At 39.7% G+C, this 19,184-nt stretch overlaps 1 protein-coding gene across 1 annotated transcript in view; it reads right to left on the bottom strand.

Moving 5' to 3' along the window:
* LOC140921552 (uncharacterized) overlaps nt 1–19,184 on the bottom strand; it is a 27,611-nt gene continuing 8,427 nt past the window's right edge. Inside the window, exons 10-11 of the mRNA XM_073371555.1 lie at nt 1,721–1,841; nt 1–244 (exon numbers count right to left, since the gene is read on the bottom strand). Of these exons, the coding sequence (XP_073227656.1) occupies nt 242–244; nt 1,721–1,841 (124 nt within the window). The 3' untranslated portion in view covers nt 1–241. The remainder of the gene's footprint in view (nt 245–1,720; nt 1,842–19,184) is intronic.

The raw sequence follows: 19,184 nt of genomic DNA, 5'->3' as shown, positions 1-19,184 counted from the left end.
CATAGGTAATCACCAACTTTTTATTTGAGGATTAAAAACTTTTTAATATTTACAGCAATTAGATTGAAAATGTCTCGACGAAAATGACATATATAAAAAAAGAGCAGCAAAGTACACCCAACATAAATGGATGAGGCAATTTCTCTCTCTGTTCTTGAATAAAACGCATCAGCGTTAATTGTCCAGTGACAGAACAGGTCCACTCTCTTCTGTGTTTCCTCTGCCGCTTGTGTTGTTTTGATTACTTTGATTGAAAGGGAAAAAAAGGGAGATTCATTAGTGATTATCACGAATAGAGAAACCAGTCCAAGGCTGGGGCTACGTCGCAGTATTTGCTACCTTTTCGAAAAGCTAAAACATGTCTTCGTATCAACTGAATTCCCAAAATAATGGTCCAGTTTTTTTTTTATTTAAGACTATATATAGGCCTTGAAAATGTTTCTAGTCGCCTGTTGCAACGGATGACAAGGATGGACATGGATTGAAACTTGAAAAAGATGGGCCAACTTTTTCAAGTTTTAATATTATGCCTGCGAAAATCACCAAAAAAATTAGCATCACCGTATGTTTCTGGGAAAATGCCCTGCTACCCCTCCCCTCAGCCAACATTTTGCCCTAAGTGAGAAGTAAGTGTTTACGTTGGCTTAAGGGATGGGTAGGTGGGCAGTTTCTCAGGAACGTATAATATTCAAAAATGATTATGGTAAGTGCTCCCCGATGAAATTTGTTTGATAAATTCGTCATAACAATCAGGATTATGCGCGAAGTAATGACTTTAGCACAGAATTGACCAAAAAAAAAAAAAACCTTCTTGACAAAGCGCCTTTAAGTTTGTTTCCTTTCGCTCCGGCTAGGGAAACACTGAGTTTCTCGGAAAAAAGTGAAACGTCGTTTTAATTTTAATGAAACTTAACGTGACACTGTCAGTAACGCCGATCGATACATGAGCCGAAGTAGGGCCGACTCAAATTATTTATTGACACAGACCGGCTGAATTGATTCAAACGCCGATCTTAATTCTAGCCTAACTAAATTTAAAAGGAGAAGAATGTCCATTTCGGTTAAACTGCTTGCAAAATACGTTATAATAACTTAACGAATAAGGTTCGGCACTTGAAAAGTGTGTACTCGTTGTGTACTTTAACGACGACACTCGGTCGCCGTTGTTGCGTGTTTCTAGGTAACATGCGAGCTCTTTACTCAGAGATTCAAGCGTTGAGGAGGAAGTGAAGTTTCCGTTCCCTGCTCTACCTTCTAGACCTCGAAGTCGAGAGATTGCAAGCAGAACTACTGTCGGTTGCATGTAAGCGTGTACACGTGAGGAAAAACCATGTTCTACTGATTGGGTCCAAACATGACATGTTTTGCCGCCAAACAGTTGAAGTTTGGAGTAGGCGGCTTTTGTCGACTTGATTTGTTTTCGCTCATCAAAATATTGTTTGCAAGAATTTTTAGACGTTAAGAATAATTTCTGGAGGCAAGTGTGCTGTTTCTGAGCGACAAATATGACTGAAAGTTGAGAAAAATGCAATATGAGCAGAACTTGCTGATCAAAAACATATAAACAACTCACCTTTGGCGTGACAGTTTGCTTTAACGGCTGTCAAACCTCAAATGTTTGGCGGCAAAACACGTCATTTCTGACACCCTATTAGAACATGTTTTTTTGTCTCGTGTCCACGCTTAGATGCAACCGACGGTAAATCACAGGTTAACTTACCGAGGGGACGACGTACAACATCGAGTTTGACTTAATTCGTTGCCGAATGTTTCTTCCGGTCCATTTTGTAGCTTTAAAAAATTCCAACTGGCCTCTAGCATCTGCTGCGGCGAGTCGAATTCTGTAATGTCATAATGGAGTATTAAACAGTTCATTATACTGCATAGAGCGGTTTTCATTCCACCTTTTCATCCAATCAGAAATAAAACCAAAGCCAATTGTGACGCGCTCGCATGCATTTTCCCGCGCTTTGCGTCAGCCACATGTAATTACTTCGAGTTTTGATTGGTTCAATGTATTGTCTGTGTCCTATGTGATTGGCCAGAGTAATTACTTTGGTTTTGGTTTTACGACACTCAAACGAAAACCACTCTATAAAATTGACATCGGTAAATCTCTTACCTCCCTTACTACACACAGAGACATACAGATTGTGGAACAGATTGCGTTTAAGGGGCAACAACCTTTAGAGGGTACAGAGCCGAGTCATCAATAATTCTAACATAGGCCATTTCGTATGGTTGATCATTAATACCTTAGGAAAAAAAGACTTCCTTTTCTACAGAAACTGTGGTCCTTTATCAGGTTGGGAGAGGGAAATACAACTGGGTTTAATCATAAGGTAAATAAGCAAGTGTAAAAGAGATTGGAAGGCTGCACGTTGAACGTTAGCCCTGCGTTAAGGTGAATCGACAAACACAAAACGTCCCACAAATGTTTTACCACGGGATAGTTTTAGCAGAGATCTACACGTGCGCATAGCTATCCATTTTGGTAATCACGTGACTGTACGTCCGCCGTCTGCACCACATGGAAGCCAATGTAAAATGTCACACTTTCTACAATGAGGGACAAAAGTGTTGACACACTTCCGAAAAATGGCCCCTTTTTCCATAGTGGATATACTTATCCCCTTCCCCTGTCTACCCCAACCCCTTCCCCCCAAAATCAATGTTGAATTTTGGACCCTCAAGTCTTTTTTTTACTTCAGACAACATTGATTCGGGGGGTCGGGGGATTTACGGCGTTTAAAAGGAATGAAATAATAAATGAATTAAATGTTTGTTAAAAGCACCCGTTTTAAACAAGTGTGTCAACTACTTTTGTCCCTGATTGTCTGAAATATGTATCTGTGTTTTCCGGCTAGATTTTGGACGCTGCTGAATTTTTGTGCGATGATGTTACTCTATGGACCAAATTGTTTGTTTATAAACAACAATTTGAAAAGTTTGGTCCTGATTTGTAGTATACGTAGAGTAAAATGTACGAAGCGTATGTCATTACTTAATCTTGTACTCCCGCGCGCGTTCCTGATACCCTGTCGGGTCGAGAGGAAATCATTTGTGTTGTGATCAATGCCGCTGCTGCGGATGTAATTTTTTTTACAAGTATTATCAATAGTGGAAAAAGGATGGAAACACTAAGGTACAATGAAAATTGTTCTGGTAAATGGTTAACTTAAGCGAATGAAGTACTGCAACATGCAGTATTGTTGACATTGACTTGTGCCATTAGTGAAAGGACGTGAACAATATACAGGTTATGAACCTCATAAATGATGAGCCAGTCGTTTGTGCCATGCCCTATAAATAGATGTTTTTTTTTTTTGGAAGACCTTTTCAAATCTAGCAGATCCAAACCTTTAGCGTGTGTAGGCGTCGAACAGGTTAGACCAGGTTAGGAATGTACTTTTGTAATGATTTTAGATGACCGCCTGCCATTTATTCAGTGGCATTTTTTTTATTGGTGTTGGGTGGACAACTATTTCATTTCCCAGCTCGTAAATCACAGAATACCAAAGAAATTGTTTTCAAGATAGACACACCGGTTTGTATCATCTCCAAAACAGCAATTACTTTGGCCCAGAAGTTCACTTGATGACAAGGAAAGCGGGATAACACGTGATTGATGACGGCCGTGCTCTGGAAAATCTTCCTTTTTTATGCGCTAATTCCTCACAAAAGGCAAAAGAAGATTCCGCTATGTAGAAAGTACTGCGCAATACGTATTCTTGGCGAGAAAAATTCCAGCGATGTGGTGCAAATAAGGAGTTTCAACGGTTAACCACGAGAATACATATCGACATTAAGAGGTCATAACAGACTTACTATGTTACTTTCCGTTTGCCGAAACTTGGTTAACCGTTGTAACACGAAGGAAGCAGTGTTTTTCTCAGTTTGAGCTGTCGTTTTCTTTGAGAGTCAATCACCAGTTCACGTTTCAAAGCTCTCTTTTCATTTTCTCTCCCGACAATAGACAACAACACAGGGTTTCGCTTGAGAAATGCAGTCCAAATACACAGACATATGCGCTCATGTCACGCTATTTACGTTGCGTTATCATGTCACACAGGGTGTTACGAGGTGGGATTGAAAGTAATTGTTTTCGTGTACACTTGCAATGTTTGCTACGCAGTCCTTAGTTTTTTATTGAATTGACCATGAGTTTACCCTCACTTTTCCGTAGTTTCGATATTGAACGCAGTGACGGCGGCTCCTCACTAACGTTCCATATTTCCGTGACTGGCCAGTGACTATCTCCACTACGTGTCAATCCTTACCCTCCCCGTGATTGTTTGCGCCTTAACAATCGGATAAAGTGAAGAACGAGAAATGTTCACTTTATTAAAAATATTTTCAGTACGCATACCCTTGAAATTCATCAAAAGTTGTACATGTGTGCGAGTTTCAGCGTCAGTTTTTAGCATGTAAACCATATCGACGTTTATTCTGGATATCGCAGCCCTTTTACAACGTCATCACTTAATTCGAATTGGCCCTATAATTCGGTCGTGAATAAGTCAATGTCACCCCCACCACCAATAACATAATTATGTCATAGATTCCTTTAATTTCAGTTAAAATCAGTGTCATACACGGCTCAACTTGTGTGCAGTAGCACAATTTTGCATTCAGACAATGAGGGACAAAAGTGTTGACACACTTCCGAAAAATGGCCCCTTTTTCCATAGTGGATATACTTATCCCCTTCCCCTGTCTACCCCAACCCCTTCCCCCCAAAATCAATGTTGAATTTTGGACCCTCAAGTCTTTTTTTTACTTCAGACAACATTGATTCGGGGGGTCGGGGGATTTACGGCGTTTAAAAGGAATGAAATAATAAATGAATTAAATGTTTGTTAAAAGCACCCGTTTTAAACAAGTGTGTCAACTACTTTTGTCCCTGATTGTCTGAAATATGTATCTGTGTTTTCCGGCTAGATTTTGGACGCTGCTGAATTTTTGTGCGATGATGTTACTCTATGGACCAAATTGTTTGTTTATAAACAACAATTTGAAAAGTTTGGTCCTGATTTGTAGTATACGTAGAGTAAAATGTACGAAGCGTATGTCATTACTTAATCTTGTACTCCCGCGCGCGTTCCTGATACCCTGTCGGGTCGAGAGGAAATCATTTGTGTTGTGATCAATGCCGCTGCTGCGGATGTAATTTTTTTTACAAGTATTATCAATAGTGGAAAAAGGATGGAAACACTAAGGTACAATGAAAATTGTTCTGGTAAATGGTTAACTTAAGCGAATGAAGTACTGCAACATGCAGTATTGTTGACATTGACTTGTGCCATTAGTGAAAGGACGTGAACAATATACAGGTTATGAACCTCATAAATGATGAGCCAGTCGTTTGTGCCATGCCCTATAAATAGATGTTTTTTTTTTTTGGAAGACCTTTTCAAATCTAGCAGATCCAAACCTTTAGCGTGTGTAGGCGTCGAACAGGTTAGACCAGGTTAGGAATGTACTTTTGTAATGATTTTAGATGACCGCCTGCCATTTATTCAGTGGCATTTTTTTTATTGGTGTTGGGTGGACAACTATTTCATTTCCCAGCTCGTAAATCACAGAATACCAAAGAAATTGTTTTCAAGATAGACACACCGGTTTGTATCATCTCCAAAACAGCAATTACTTTGGCCCAGAAGTTCACTTGATGACAAGGAAAGCGGGATAACACGTGATTGATGACGGCCGTGCTCTGGAAAATCTTCCTTTTTTATGCGCTAATTCCTCACAAAAGGCAAAAGAAGATTCCGCTATGTAGAAAGTACTGCGCAATACGTATTCTTGGCGAGAAAAATTCCAGCGATGTGGTGCAAATAAGGAGTTTCAACGGTTAACCACGAGAATACATATCGACATTAAGAGGTCATAACAGACTTACTATGTTACTTTCCGTTTGCCGAAACTTGGTTAACCGTTGTAACACGAAGGAAGCAGTGTTTTTCTCAGTTTGAGCTGTCGTTTTCTTTGAGAGTCAATCACCAGTTCACGTTTCAAAGCTCTCTTTTCATTTTCTCTCCCGACAATAGACAACAACACAGGGTTTCGCTTGAGAAATGCAGTCCAAATACACAGACATATGCGCTCATGTCACGCTATTTACGTTGCGTTATCATGTCACACAGGGTGTTACGAGGTGGGATTGAAAGTAATTGTTTTCGTGTACACTTGCAATGTTTGCTACGCAGTCCTTAGTTTTTTATTGAATTGACCATGAGTTTACCCTCACTTTTCCGTAGTTTCGATATTGAACGCAGTGACGGCGGCTCCTCACTAACGTTCCATATTTCCGTGACTGGCCAGTGACTATCTCCACTACGTGTCAATCCTTACCCTCCCCGTGATTGTTTGCGCCTTAACAATCGGATAAAGTGAAGAACGAGAAATGTTCACTTTATTAAAAATATTTTCAGTACGCATACCCTTGAAATTCATCAAAAGTTGTACATGTGTGCGAGTTTCAGCGTCAGTTTTTAGCATGTAAACCATATCGACGTTTATTCTGGATATCGCAGCCCTTTTACAACGTCATCACTTAATTCGAATTGGCCCTATAATTCGGTCGTGAATAAGTCAATGTCACCCCCACCACCAATAACATAATTATGTCATAGATTCCTTTAATTTCAGTTAAAATCAGTGTCATACACGGCTCAACTTGTGTGCAGTAGCACAATTTTGCATTCAGACAATGAGGGACAAAAGTGTTGACACACTTCCGAAAAATGGCCCCTTTTTCCATAGTGGATATACTTATCCCCTTCCCCTGTCTACCCCAACCCCTTCCCCCCAAAATCAATGTTGAATTTTGGACCCTCAAGTCTTTTTTTTACTTCAGACAACATTGATTCGGGGGGTCGGGGGATTTACGGCGTTTAAAAGGAATGAAATAATAAATGAATTAAATGTTTGTTAAAAGCACCCGTTTTAAACAAGTGTGTCAACTACTTTTGTCCCTGATTGTCTGAAATATGTATCTGTGTTTTCCGGCTAGATTTTGGACGCTGCTGAATTTTTGTGCGATGATGTTACTCTATGGACCAAATTGTTTGTTTATAAACAACAATTTGAAAAGTTTGGTCCTGATTTGTAGTATACGTAGAGTAAAATGTACGAAGCGTATGTCATTACTTAATCTTGTACTCCCGCGCGCGTTCCTGATACCCTGTCGGGTCGAGAGGAAATCATTTGTGTTGTGATCAATGCCGCTGCTGCGGATGTAATTTTTTTTACAAGTATTATCAATAGTGGAAAAAGGATGGAAACACTAAGGTACAATGAAAATTGTTCTGGTAAATGGTTAACTTAAGCGAATGAAGTACTGCAACATGCAGTATTGTTGACATTGACTTGTGCCATTAGTGAAAGGACGTGAACAATATACAGGTTATGAACCTCATAAATGATGAGCCAGTCGTTTGTGCCATGCCCTATAAATAGATGTTTTTTTTTTTTGGAAGACCTTTTCAAATCTAGCAGATCCAAACCTTTAGCGTGTGTAGGCGTCGAACAGGTTAGACCAGGTTAGGAATGTACTTTTGTAATGATTTTAGATGACCGCCTGCCATTTATTCAGTGGCATTTTTTTTATTGGTGTTGGGTGGACAACTATTTCATTTCCCAGCTCGTAAATCACAGAATACCAAAGAAATTGTTTTCAAGATAGACACACCGGTTTGTATCATCTCCAAAACAGCAATTACTTTGGCCCAGAAGTTCACTTGATGACAAGGAAAGCGGGATAACACGTGATTGATGACGGCCGTGCTCTGGAAAATCTTCCTTTTTTATGCGCTAATTCCTCACAAAAGGCAAAAGAAGATTCCGCTATGTAGAAAGTACTGCGCAATACGTATTCTTGGCGAGAAAAATTCCAGCGATGTGGTGCAAATAAGGAGTTTCAACGGTTAACCACGAGAATACATATCGACATTAAGAGGTCATAACAGACTTACTATGTTACTTTCCGTTTGCCGAAACTTGGTTAACCGTTGTAACACGAAGGAAGCAGTGTTTTTCTCAGTTTGAGCTGTCGTTTTCTTTGAGAGTCAATCACCAGTTCACGTTTCAAAGCTCTCTTTTCATTTTCTCTCCCGACAATAGACAACAACACAGGGTTTCGCTTGAGAAATGCAGTCCAAATACACAGACATATGCGCTCATGTCACGCTATTTACGTTGCGTTATCATGTCACACAGGGTGTTACGAGGTGGGATTGAAAGTAATTGTTTTCGTGTACACTTGCAATGTTTGCTACGCAGTCCTTAGTTTTTTATTGAATTGACCATGAGTTTACCCTCACTTTTCCGTAGTTTCGATATTGAACGCAGTGACGGCGGCTCCTCACTAACGTTCCATATTTCCGTGACTGGCCAGTGACTATCTCCACTACGTGTCAATCCTTACCCTCCCCGTGATTGTTTGCGCCTTAACAATCGGATAAAGTGAAGAACGAGAAATGTTCACTTTATTAAAAATATTTTCAGTACGCATACCCTTGAAATTCATCAAAAGTTGTACATGTGTGCGAGTTTCAGCGTCAGTTTTTAGCATGTAAACCATATCGACGTTTATTCTGGATATCGCAGCCCTTTTACAACGTCATCACTTAATTCGAATTGGCCCTATAATTCGGTCGTGAATAAGTCAATGTCACCCCCACCACCAATAACATAATTATGTCATAGATTCCTTTAATTTCAGTTAAAATCAGTGTCATACACGGCTCAACTTGTGTGCAGTAGCACAATTTTGCATTCAGACAATGAGGGACAAAAGTGTTGACACACTTCCGAAAAATGGCCCCTTTTTCCATAGTGGATATACTTATCCCCTTCCCCTGTCTACCCCAACCCCTTCCCCCCAAAATCAATGTTGAATTTTGGACCCTCAAGTCTTTTTTTTACTTCAGACAACATTGATTCGGGGGGTCGGGGGATTTACGGCGTTTAAAAGGAATGAAATAATAAATGAATTAAATGTTTGTTAAAAGCACCCGTTTTAAACAAGTGTGTCAACTACTTTTGTCCCTGATTGTCTGAAATATGTATCTGTGTTTTCCGGCTAGATTTTGGACGCTGCTGAATTTTTGTGCGATGATGTTACTCTATGGACCAAATTGTTTGTTTATAAACAACAATTTGAAAAGTTTGGTCCTGATTTGTAGTATACGTAGAGTAAAATGTACGAAGCGTATGTCATTACTTAATCTTGTACTCCCGCGCGCGTTCCTGATACCCTGTCGGGTCGAGAGGAAATCATTTGTGTTGTGATCAATGCCGCTGCTGCGGATGTAATTTTTTTTACAAGTATTATCAATAGTGGAAAAAGGATGGAAACACTAAGGTACAATGAAAATTGTTCTGGTAAATGGTTAACTTAAGCGAATGAAGTACTGCAACATGCAGTATTGTTGACATTGACTTGTGCCATTAGTGAAAGGACGTGAACAATATACAGGTTATGAACCTCATAAATGATGAGCCAGTCGTTTGTGCCATGCCCTATAAATAGATGTTTTTTTTTTTTGGAAGACCTTTTCAAATCTAGCAGATCCAAACCTTTAGCGTGTGTAGGCGTCGAACAGGTTAGACCAGGTTAGGAATGTACTTTTGTAATGATTTTAGATGACCGCCTGCCATTTATTCAGTGGCATTTTTTTTATTGGTGTTGGGTGGACAACTATTTCATTTCCCAGCTCGTAAATCACAGAATACCAAAGAAATTGTTTTCAAGATAGACACACCGGTTTGTATCATCTCCAAAACAGCAATTACTTTGGCCCAGAAGTTCACTTGATGACAAGGAAAGCGGGATAACACGTGATTGATGACGGCCGTGCTCTGGAAAATCTTCCTTTTTTATGCGCTAATTCCTCACAAAAGGCAAAAGAAGATTCCGCTATGTAGAAAGTACTGCGCAATACGTATTCTTGGCGAGAAAAATTCCAGCGATGTGGTGCAAATAAGGAGTTTCAACGGTTAACCACGAGAATACATATCGACATTAAGAGGTCATAACAGACTTACTATGTTACTTTCCGTTTGCCGAAACTTGGTTAACCGTTGTAACACGAAGGAAGCAGTGTTTTTCTCAGTTTGAGCTGTCGTTTTCTTTGAGAGTCAATCACCAGTTCACGTTTCAAAGCTCTCTTTTCATTTTCTCTCCCGACAATAGACAACAACACAGGGTTTCGCTTGAGAAATGCAGTCCAAATACACAGACATATGCGCTCATGTCACGCTATTTACGTTGCGTTATCATGTCACACAGGGTGTTACGAGGTGGGATTGAAAGTAATTGTTTTCGTGTACACTTGCAATGTTTGCTACGCAGTCCTTAGTTTTTTATTGAATTGACCATGAGTTTACCCTCACTTTTCCGTAGTTTCGATATTGAACGCAGTGACGGCGGCTCCTCACTAACGTTCCATATTTCCGTGACTGGCCAGTGACTATCTCCACTACGTGTCAATCCTTACCCTCCCCGTGATTGTTTGCGCCTTAACAATCGGATAAAGTGAAGAACGAGAAATGTTCACTTTATTAAAAATATTTTCAGTACGCATACCCTTGAAATTCATCAAAAGTTGTACATGTGTGCGAGTTTCAGCGTCAGTTTTTAGCATGTAAACCATATCGACGTTTATTCTGGATATCGCAGCCCTTTTACAACGTCATCACTTAATTCGAATTGGCCCTATAATTCGGTCGTGAATAAGTCAATGTCACCCCCACCACCAATAACATAATTATGTCATAGATTCCTTTAATTTCAGTTAAAATCAGTGTCATACACGGCTCAACTTGTGTGCAGTAGCACAATTTTGCATTCAGACAATGAGGGACAAAAGTGTTGACACACTTCCGAAAAATGGCCCCTTTTTCCATAGTGGATATACTTATCCCCTTCCCCTGTCTACCCCAACCCCTTCCCCCCAAAATCAATGTTGAATTTTGGACCCTCAAGTCTTTTTTTTACTTCAGACAACATTGATTCGGGGGGTCGGGGGATTTACGGCGTTTAAAAGGAATGAAATAATAAATGAATTAAATGTTTGTTAAAAGCACCCGTTTTAAACAAGTGTGTCAACTACTTTTGTCCCTGATTGTCTGAAATATGTATCTGTGTTTTCCGGCTAGATTTTGGACGCTGCTGAATTTTTGTGCGATGATGTTACTCTATGGACCAAATTGTTTGTTTATAAACAACAATTTGAAAAGTTTGGTCCTGATTTGTAGTATACGTAGAGTAAAATGTACGAAGCGTATGTCATTACTTAATCTTGTACTCCCGCGCGCGTTCCTGATACCCTGTCGGGTCGAGAGGAAATCATTTGTGTTGTGATCAATGCCGCTGCTGCGGATGTAATTTTTTTTACAAGTATTATCAATAGTGGAAAAAGGATGGAAACACTAAGGTACAATGAAAATTGTTCTGGTAAATGGTTAACTTAAGCGAATGAAGTACTGCAACATGCAGTATTGTTGACATTGACTTGTGCCATTAGTGAAAGGACGTGAACAATATACAGGTTATGAACCTCATAAATGATGAGCCAGTCGTTTGTGCCATGCCCTATAAATAGATGTTTTTTTTTTTTGGAAGACCTTTTCAAATCTAGCAGATCCAAACCTTTAGCGTGTGTAGGCGTCGAACAGGTTAGACCAGGTTAGGAATGTACTTTTGTAATGATTTTAGATGACCGCCTGCCATTTATTCAGTGGCATTTTTTTTATTGGTGTTGGGTGGACAACTATTTCATTTCCCAGCTCGTAAATCACAGAATACCAAAGAAATTGTTTTCAAGATAGACACACCGGTTTGTATCATCTCCAAAACAGCAATTACTTTGGCCCAGAAGTTCACTTGATGACAAGGAAAGCGGGATAACACGTGATTGATGACGGCCGTGCTCTGGAAAATCTTCCTTTTTTATGCGCTAATTCCTCACAAAAGGCAAAAGAAGATTCCGCTATGTAGAAAGTACTGCGCAATACGTATTCTTGGCGAGAAAAATTCCAGCGATGTGGTGCAAATAAGGAGTTTCAACGGTTAACCACGAGAATACATATCGACATTAAGAGGTCATAACAGACTTACTATGTTACTTTCCGTTTGCCGAAACTTGGTTAACCGTTGTAACACGAAGGAAGCAGTGTTTTTCTCAGTTTGAGCTGTCGTTTTCTTTGAGAGTCAATCACCAGTTCACGTTTCAAAGCTCTCTTTTCATTTTCTCTCCCGACAATAGACAACAACACAGGGTTTCGCTTGAGAAATGCAGTCCAAATACACAGACATATGCGCTCATGTCACGCTATTTACGTTGCGTTATCATGTCACACAGGGTGTTACGAGGTGGGATTGAAAGTAATTGTTTTCGTGTACACTTGCAATGTTTGCTACGCAGTCCTTAGTTTTTTATTGAATTGACCATGAATTTACCCTCACTTTTCCGTAGTTTCGATATTGAACGCAGTGACGGCGGCTCCTCACTAACGTTCCATATTTCCGTGACTGGCCAGTGACTATCTCCACTACGTGTCAATCCTTACCCTCCCCGTGATTGTTTGCGCCTTAACAATCGGATAAAGTGAAGAACGAGAAATGTTCACTTTATTAAAAATATTTTCAGTACGCATACCCTTGAAATTCATCAAAAGTTGTACATGTGTGCGAGTTTCAGCGTCAGTTTTTAGCATGTAAACCATATCGACGTTTATTCTGGATATCGCAGCCCTTTTACAACGTCATCACTTAATTCGAATTGGCCCTATAATTCGGTCGTGAATAAGTCAATGTCACCCCCACCACCAATAACATAATTATGTCATAGATTCCTTTAATTTCAGTTAAAATCAGTGTCATACACGGCTCAACTTGTGTGCAGTAGCACAATTTTGCATTCAGACAATGAGGGACAAAAGTGTTGACACACTTCCGAAAAATGGCCCCTTTTTCCATAGTGGATATACTTATCCCCTTCCCCTGTCTACCCCAACCCCTTCCCCCCAAAATCAATGTTGAATTTTGGACCCTCAAGTCTTTTTTTTACTTCAGACAACATTGATTCGGGGGGTCGGGGGATTTACGGCGTTTAAAAGGAATGAAATAATAAATGAATTAAATGTTTGTTAAAAGCACCCGTTTTAAACAAGTGTGTCAACTACTTTTGTCCCTGATTGTCTGAAATATGTATCTGTGTTTTCCGGCTAGATTTTGGACGCTGCTGAATTTTTGTGCGATGATGTTACTCTATGGACCAAATTGTTTGTTTATAAACAACAATTTGAAAAGTTTGGTCCTGATTTGTAGTATACGTAGAGTAAAATGTACGAAGCGTATGTCATTACTTAATCTTGTACTCCCGCGCGCGTTCCTGATACCCTGTCGGGTCGAGAGGAAATCATTTGTGTTGTGATCAATGCCGCTGCTGCGGATGTAATTTTTTTTACAAGTATTATCAATAGTGGAAAAAGGATGGAAACACTAAGGTACAATGAAAATTGTTCTGGTAAATGGTTAACTTAAGCGAATGAAGTACTGCAACATGCAGTATTGTTGACATTGACTTGTGCCATTAGTGAAAGGACGTGAACAATATACAGGTTATGAACCTCATAAATGATGAGCCAGTCGTTTGTGCCATGCCCTATAAATAGATGTTTTTTTTTTTTGGAAGACCTTTTCAAATCTAGCAGATCCAAACCTTTAGCGTGTGTAGGCGTCGAACAGGTTAGACCAGGTTAGGAATGTACTTTTGTAATGATTTTAGATGACCGCCTGCCATTTATTCAGTGGCATTTTTTTTATTGGTGTTGGGTGGACAACTATTTCATTTCCCAGCTCGTAAATCACAGAATACCAAAGAAATTGTTTTCAAGATAGACACACCGGTTTGTATCATCTCCAAAACAGCAATTACTTTGGCCCAGAAGTTCACTTGATGACAAGGAAAGCGGGATAACACGTGATTGATGACGGCCGTGCTCTGGAAAATCTTCCTTTTTTATGCGCTAATTCCTCACAAAAGGCAAAAGAAGATTCCGCTATGTAGAAAGTACTGCGCAATACGTATTCTTGGCGAGAAAAATTCCAGCGATGTGGTGCAAATAAGGAGTTTCAACGGTTAACCACGAGAATACATATCGACATTAAGAGGTCATAACAGACTTACTATGTTACTTTCCGTTTGCCGAAACTTGGTTAACCGTTGTAACACGAAGGAAGCAGTGTTTTTCTCAGTTTGAGCTGTCGTTTTCTTTGAGAGTCAATCACCAGTTCACGTTTCAAAGCTCTCTTTTCATTTTCTCTCCCGACAATAGACAACAACACAGGGTTTCGCTTGAGAAATGCAGTCCAAATACACAGACATATGCGCTCATGTCACGCTATTTACGTTGCGTTATCATGTCACACAGGGTGTTACGAGGTGGGATTGAAAGTAATTGTTTTCGTGTACACTTGCAATGTTTGCTACGCAGTCCTTAGTTTTTTATTGAATTGACCATGAATTTACCCTCACTTTTCCGTAGTTTCGATATTGAACGCAGTGACGGCGGCTCCTCACTAACGTTCCATATTTCCGTGACTGGCCAGTGACTATCTCCACTACGTGTCAATCCTTACCCTCCCCGTGATTGTTTGCGCCTTAACAATCGGATAAAGTGAAGAACGAGAAATGTTCACTTTATTAAAAATATTTTCAGTACGCATACCCTTGAAATTCATCAAAAGTTGTACATGTGTGCGAGTTTCAGCGTCAGTTTTTAGCATGTAAACCATATCGACGTTTATTCTGGATATCGCAGCCCTTTTACAACGTCATCACTTAATTCGAATTGGCCCTATAATTCGGTCGTGAATAAGTCAATGTCACCCCCACCACCAATAACATAATTATGTCATAGATTCCTTTAATTTCAGTTAAAATCAGTGTCATACACGGCTCAACTTGTGTGCAGTAGCACAATTTTGCATTCAGACAATGAGGGACAAAAGTGTTGACACACTTCCGAAAAATGGCCCCTTTTTCCATAGTGGATATACTTATCCCCTTCCCCTGTCTACCCCAACCCCTTCCCCCCAAAATCAATGTTGAATTTTGGACCCTCAAGTCTTTTTTTTACTTCAGACAACATTGATTCGGGGGGTCGGGGGATTTACGGCGTTTAAAAGGAATGAAATAATAAATGAATTAAATGTTTGTTAAAAGCACCCGTTTTAAACAAGTGTGTCAACTACTTTTGTCCCTGATTGTCTGAAATATGTATCTGTGTTTTCCGGCTAGATTTTGGACGCTGCTGAATTTTTGTGCGATGATGTTACTCTATGGACCAAATTGTTTGTTTATAAACAACAATTTGAAAAGTTTGGTCCTGATTTGTAGTATACGTAGAGTAAAATGTACGAAGCGTATGTCATTACTTAATCTTGTACTCCCGCGCGCGTTCCTGATACCCTGTCGGGTCGAGAGGAAATCATTTGTGTTGTGATCAATGCCGCTGCTGCGGATGTAATTTTTTTTACAAGTATTATCAATAGTGGAAAAAGGATGGAAACACTAAGGTACAATGAAAATTGTTCTGGTAAATGGTTAACTTAAGCGAATGAAGTACTGCAACATGCAGTATTGTTGACATTGACTTGTGCCATTAGTGAAAGGACGTGAACAATATACAGGTTATGAACCTCATAAATGATGAGCCAGTCGTTTGTGCCATGCCCTATAAATAGATGTTTTTTTTTTTTGGAAGACCTTTTCAAATCTAGCAGATCCAAACCTTTAGCGTGTGTAGGCGTCGAACAGGTTAGACCAGGTTAGGAATGTACTTTTGTAATGATTTTAGATGACCGCCTGCCATTTATTCAGTGGCATTTTTTTTATTGGTGTTGGGTGGACAACTATTTCATTTCCCAGCTCGTAAATCACAGAATACCAAAGAAATTGTTTTCAAGATAGACACACCGGTTTGTATCATCTCCAAAACAGCAATTACTTTGGCCCAGAAGTTCACTTGATGACAAGGAAAGCGGGATAACACGTGATTGATGACGGCCGTGCTCTGGAAAATCTTCCTTTTTTATGCGCTAATTCCTCACAAAAGGCAAAAGAAGATTCCGCTATGTAGAAAGTACTGCGCAATACGTATTCTTGGCGAGAAAAATTCCAGCGATGTGGTGCAAATAAGGAGTTTCAACGGTTAACCACGAGAATACATATCGACATTAAGAGGTCATAACAGACTTACTATGTTACTTTCCGTTTGCCGAAACTTGGTTAACCGTTGTAACACGAAGGAAGCAGTGTTTTTCTCAGTTTGAGCTGTCGTTTTCTTTGAGAGTCAATCACCAGTTCACGTTTCAAAGCTCTCTTTTCATTTTCTCTCCCGACAATAGACAACAACACAGGGTTTCGCTTGAGAAATGCAGTCCAAATACACAGACATATGCGCTCATGTCACGCTATTTACGTTGCGTTATCATGTCACACAGGGTGTTACGAGGTGGGATTGAAAGTAATTGTTTTCGTGTACACTTGCAATGTTTGCTACGCAGTCCTTAGTTTTTTATTGAATTGACCATGAATTTACCCTCACTTTTCCGTAGTTTCGATATTGAACGCAGTGACGGCGGCTCCTCACTAACGTTCCATATTTCCGTGACTGGCCAGTGACTATCTCCACTACGTGTCAATCCTTACCCTCCCCGTGATTGTTTGCGCCTTAACAATCGGATAAAGTGAAGAACGAGAAATGTTCACTTTATTAAAAATATTTTCAGTACGCATACCCTTGAAATTCATCAAAAGTTGTACATGTGTGCGAGTTTCAGCGTCAGTTTTTAGCATGTAAACCATATCGACGTTTATTCTGGATATCGCAGCCCTTTTACAACGTCATCACTTAATTCGAATTGGCCCTATAATTCGGTCGTGAATAAGTCAATGTCACCCCCACCACCAATAACATAATTATGTCATAGATTCCTTTAATTTCAGTTAAAATCAGTGTCATACACGGCTCAACTTGTGTGCAGTAGCACAATTTTGCATTCAGACAATGAGGGACAAAAGTGTTGACACACTTCCGAAAAATGGCCCCTTTTTCCATAGTGGATATACTTATCCCCTTCCCCTGTCTACCCCAACCCCTTCCCCCCAAAATCAATGTTGAATTTTGGACCCTCAAGTCTTTTTTTTACTTCAGACAACATTGATTCGGGGGGTCGGGGGATTTACGGCGTTTAAAAGGAATGAAATAATAAATGAATTAAATGTTTGTTAAAAGCACCCGTTTTAAACAAGTGTGTCAACTACTTTTGTCCCTGATTGTCTGAAATATGTATCTGTGTTTTCCGGCTAGATTTTGGACGCTGCTGAATTTTTGTGCGATGATGTTACTCTATGGACCAAATTGTTTGTTTATAAACAACAATTTGAAAAGTTTGGTCCTGATTTGTAGTATACGTAGAGTAAAATGTACGAAGCGTATGTCATTACTTAATCTTGTACTCCCGCGCGCGTTCCTGATACCCTGTCGGGTCGAGAGGAAATCATTTGTGTTGTGATCAATGCCGCTGCTGCGGATGTAATTTTTTTTACAAGTATTATCAATAGTGGAAAAAGGATGGAAACACTAAGGTACAATGAAAATTGTTCTGGTAAATGGTTAACTTAAGCGAATGAAGTACTGCAACATGCAGTATTGTTGACATTGACTTGTGCCATTAGTGAAAGGACGTGAACAATATACAGGTTATGAACCTCATAAATGATGAGCCAGTCGTTTGTGCCATGCCCTATAAATAGATGTTTTTTTTTTTTGGAAGACCTTTTCAAATCTAGCAGATCCAAACCTTTAGCGTGTGTAGGCGTCGAACAGGTTAGACCAGGTTAGGAATGTACTTTTGTAATGATTTTAGATGACCGCCTGCCATTTATTCAGTGGCATTTTTTTTATTGGTGTTGGGTGGACAACTATTTCATTTCCCAGCTCGTAAATCACAGAATACCAAAGAAATTGTTTTCAAGATAGACACACCGGTTTGTATCATCTCCAAAACAGCAATTACTTTGGCCCAGAAGTTCACTTGATGACAAGGAAAGCGGGATAACACGTGATTGATGACGGCCGTGCTCTGGAAAATCTTCCTTTTTTATGCGCTAATTCCTCACAAAAGGCAAAAGAAGATTCCGCTATGTAGAAAGTACTGCGCAATACGTATTCTTGGCGAGAAAAATTCCAGCGATGTGGTGCAAATAAGGAGTTTCAACGGTTAACCACGAGAATACATATCGACATTAAGAGGTCATAACAGACTTACTATGTTACTTTCCGTTTGCCGAAACTTGGTTAACCGTTGTAACACGAAGGAAGCAGTGTTTTTCTCAGTTTGAGCTGTCGTTTTCTTTGAGAGTCAATCACCAGTTCACGTTTCAAAGCTCTCTTTTCATTTTCTCTCCCGACAATAGACAACAACACAGGGTTTCGCTTGAGAAATGCAGTCCAAATACACAGACATATGCGCTCATGTCACGCTATTTACGTTGCGTTATCATGTCACACAGGGTGTTACGAGGTGGGATTGAAAGTAATTGTTTTCGTGTACACTTGCAATGTTTGCTACGCAGTCCTTAGTTTTTTATTGAATTGACCATGAATTTACCCTCACTTTTCCGTAGTTTCGATATTGAACGCAGTGACGGCGGCTCCTCACTAACGTTCCATATTTCCGTGACTGGCCAGTGACTATCTCCACTACGTGTCAATCCTTACCCTCCCCGTGATTGTTTGCGCCTTAACAATCGGATAAAGTGAAGAACGAGAAATGTTCACTTTATTAAAAATATTTTCAGTACGCATACCCTTGAAATTCATCAAAAGTTGTACATGTGTGCGAGTTTCAGCGTCAGTTTTTAGCATGTAAACCATATCGACGTTTATTCTGGATATCGCAGCCCTTTTACAACGTCATCACTTAATTCGAATTGGCCCTATAATTCGGTCGTGAATAAGTCAATGTCACCCCCACCACCAATAACATAATTATGTCATAGATTCCTTTAATTTCAGTTAAAATCAGTGTCATACACGGCTCAACTTGTGTGCAGTAGCACAATTTTGCATTCAGACAATGAGGGACAAAAGTGTTGACACACTTC

Source organism: Porites lutea, chromosome 12 (assembly GCF_958299795.1).
Source record: "Porites lutea chromosome 12, jaPorLute2.1, whole genome shotgun sequence".
In the NCBI taxonomy this organism is placed as follows: domain Eukaryota; kingdom Metazoa; phylum Cnidaria; class Anthozoa; order Scleractinia; family Poritidae; genus Porites; species Porites lutea.
Note: the sequence above shows the minus strand (reverse complement) of the source record. Positions and strands in the feature narration are given on the sequence as shown.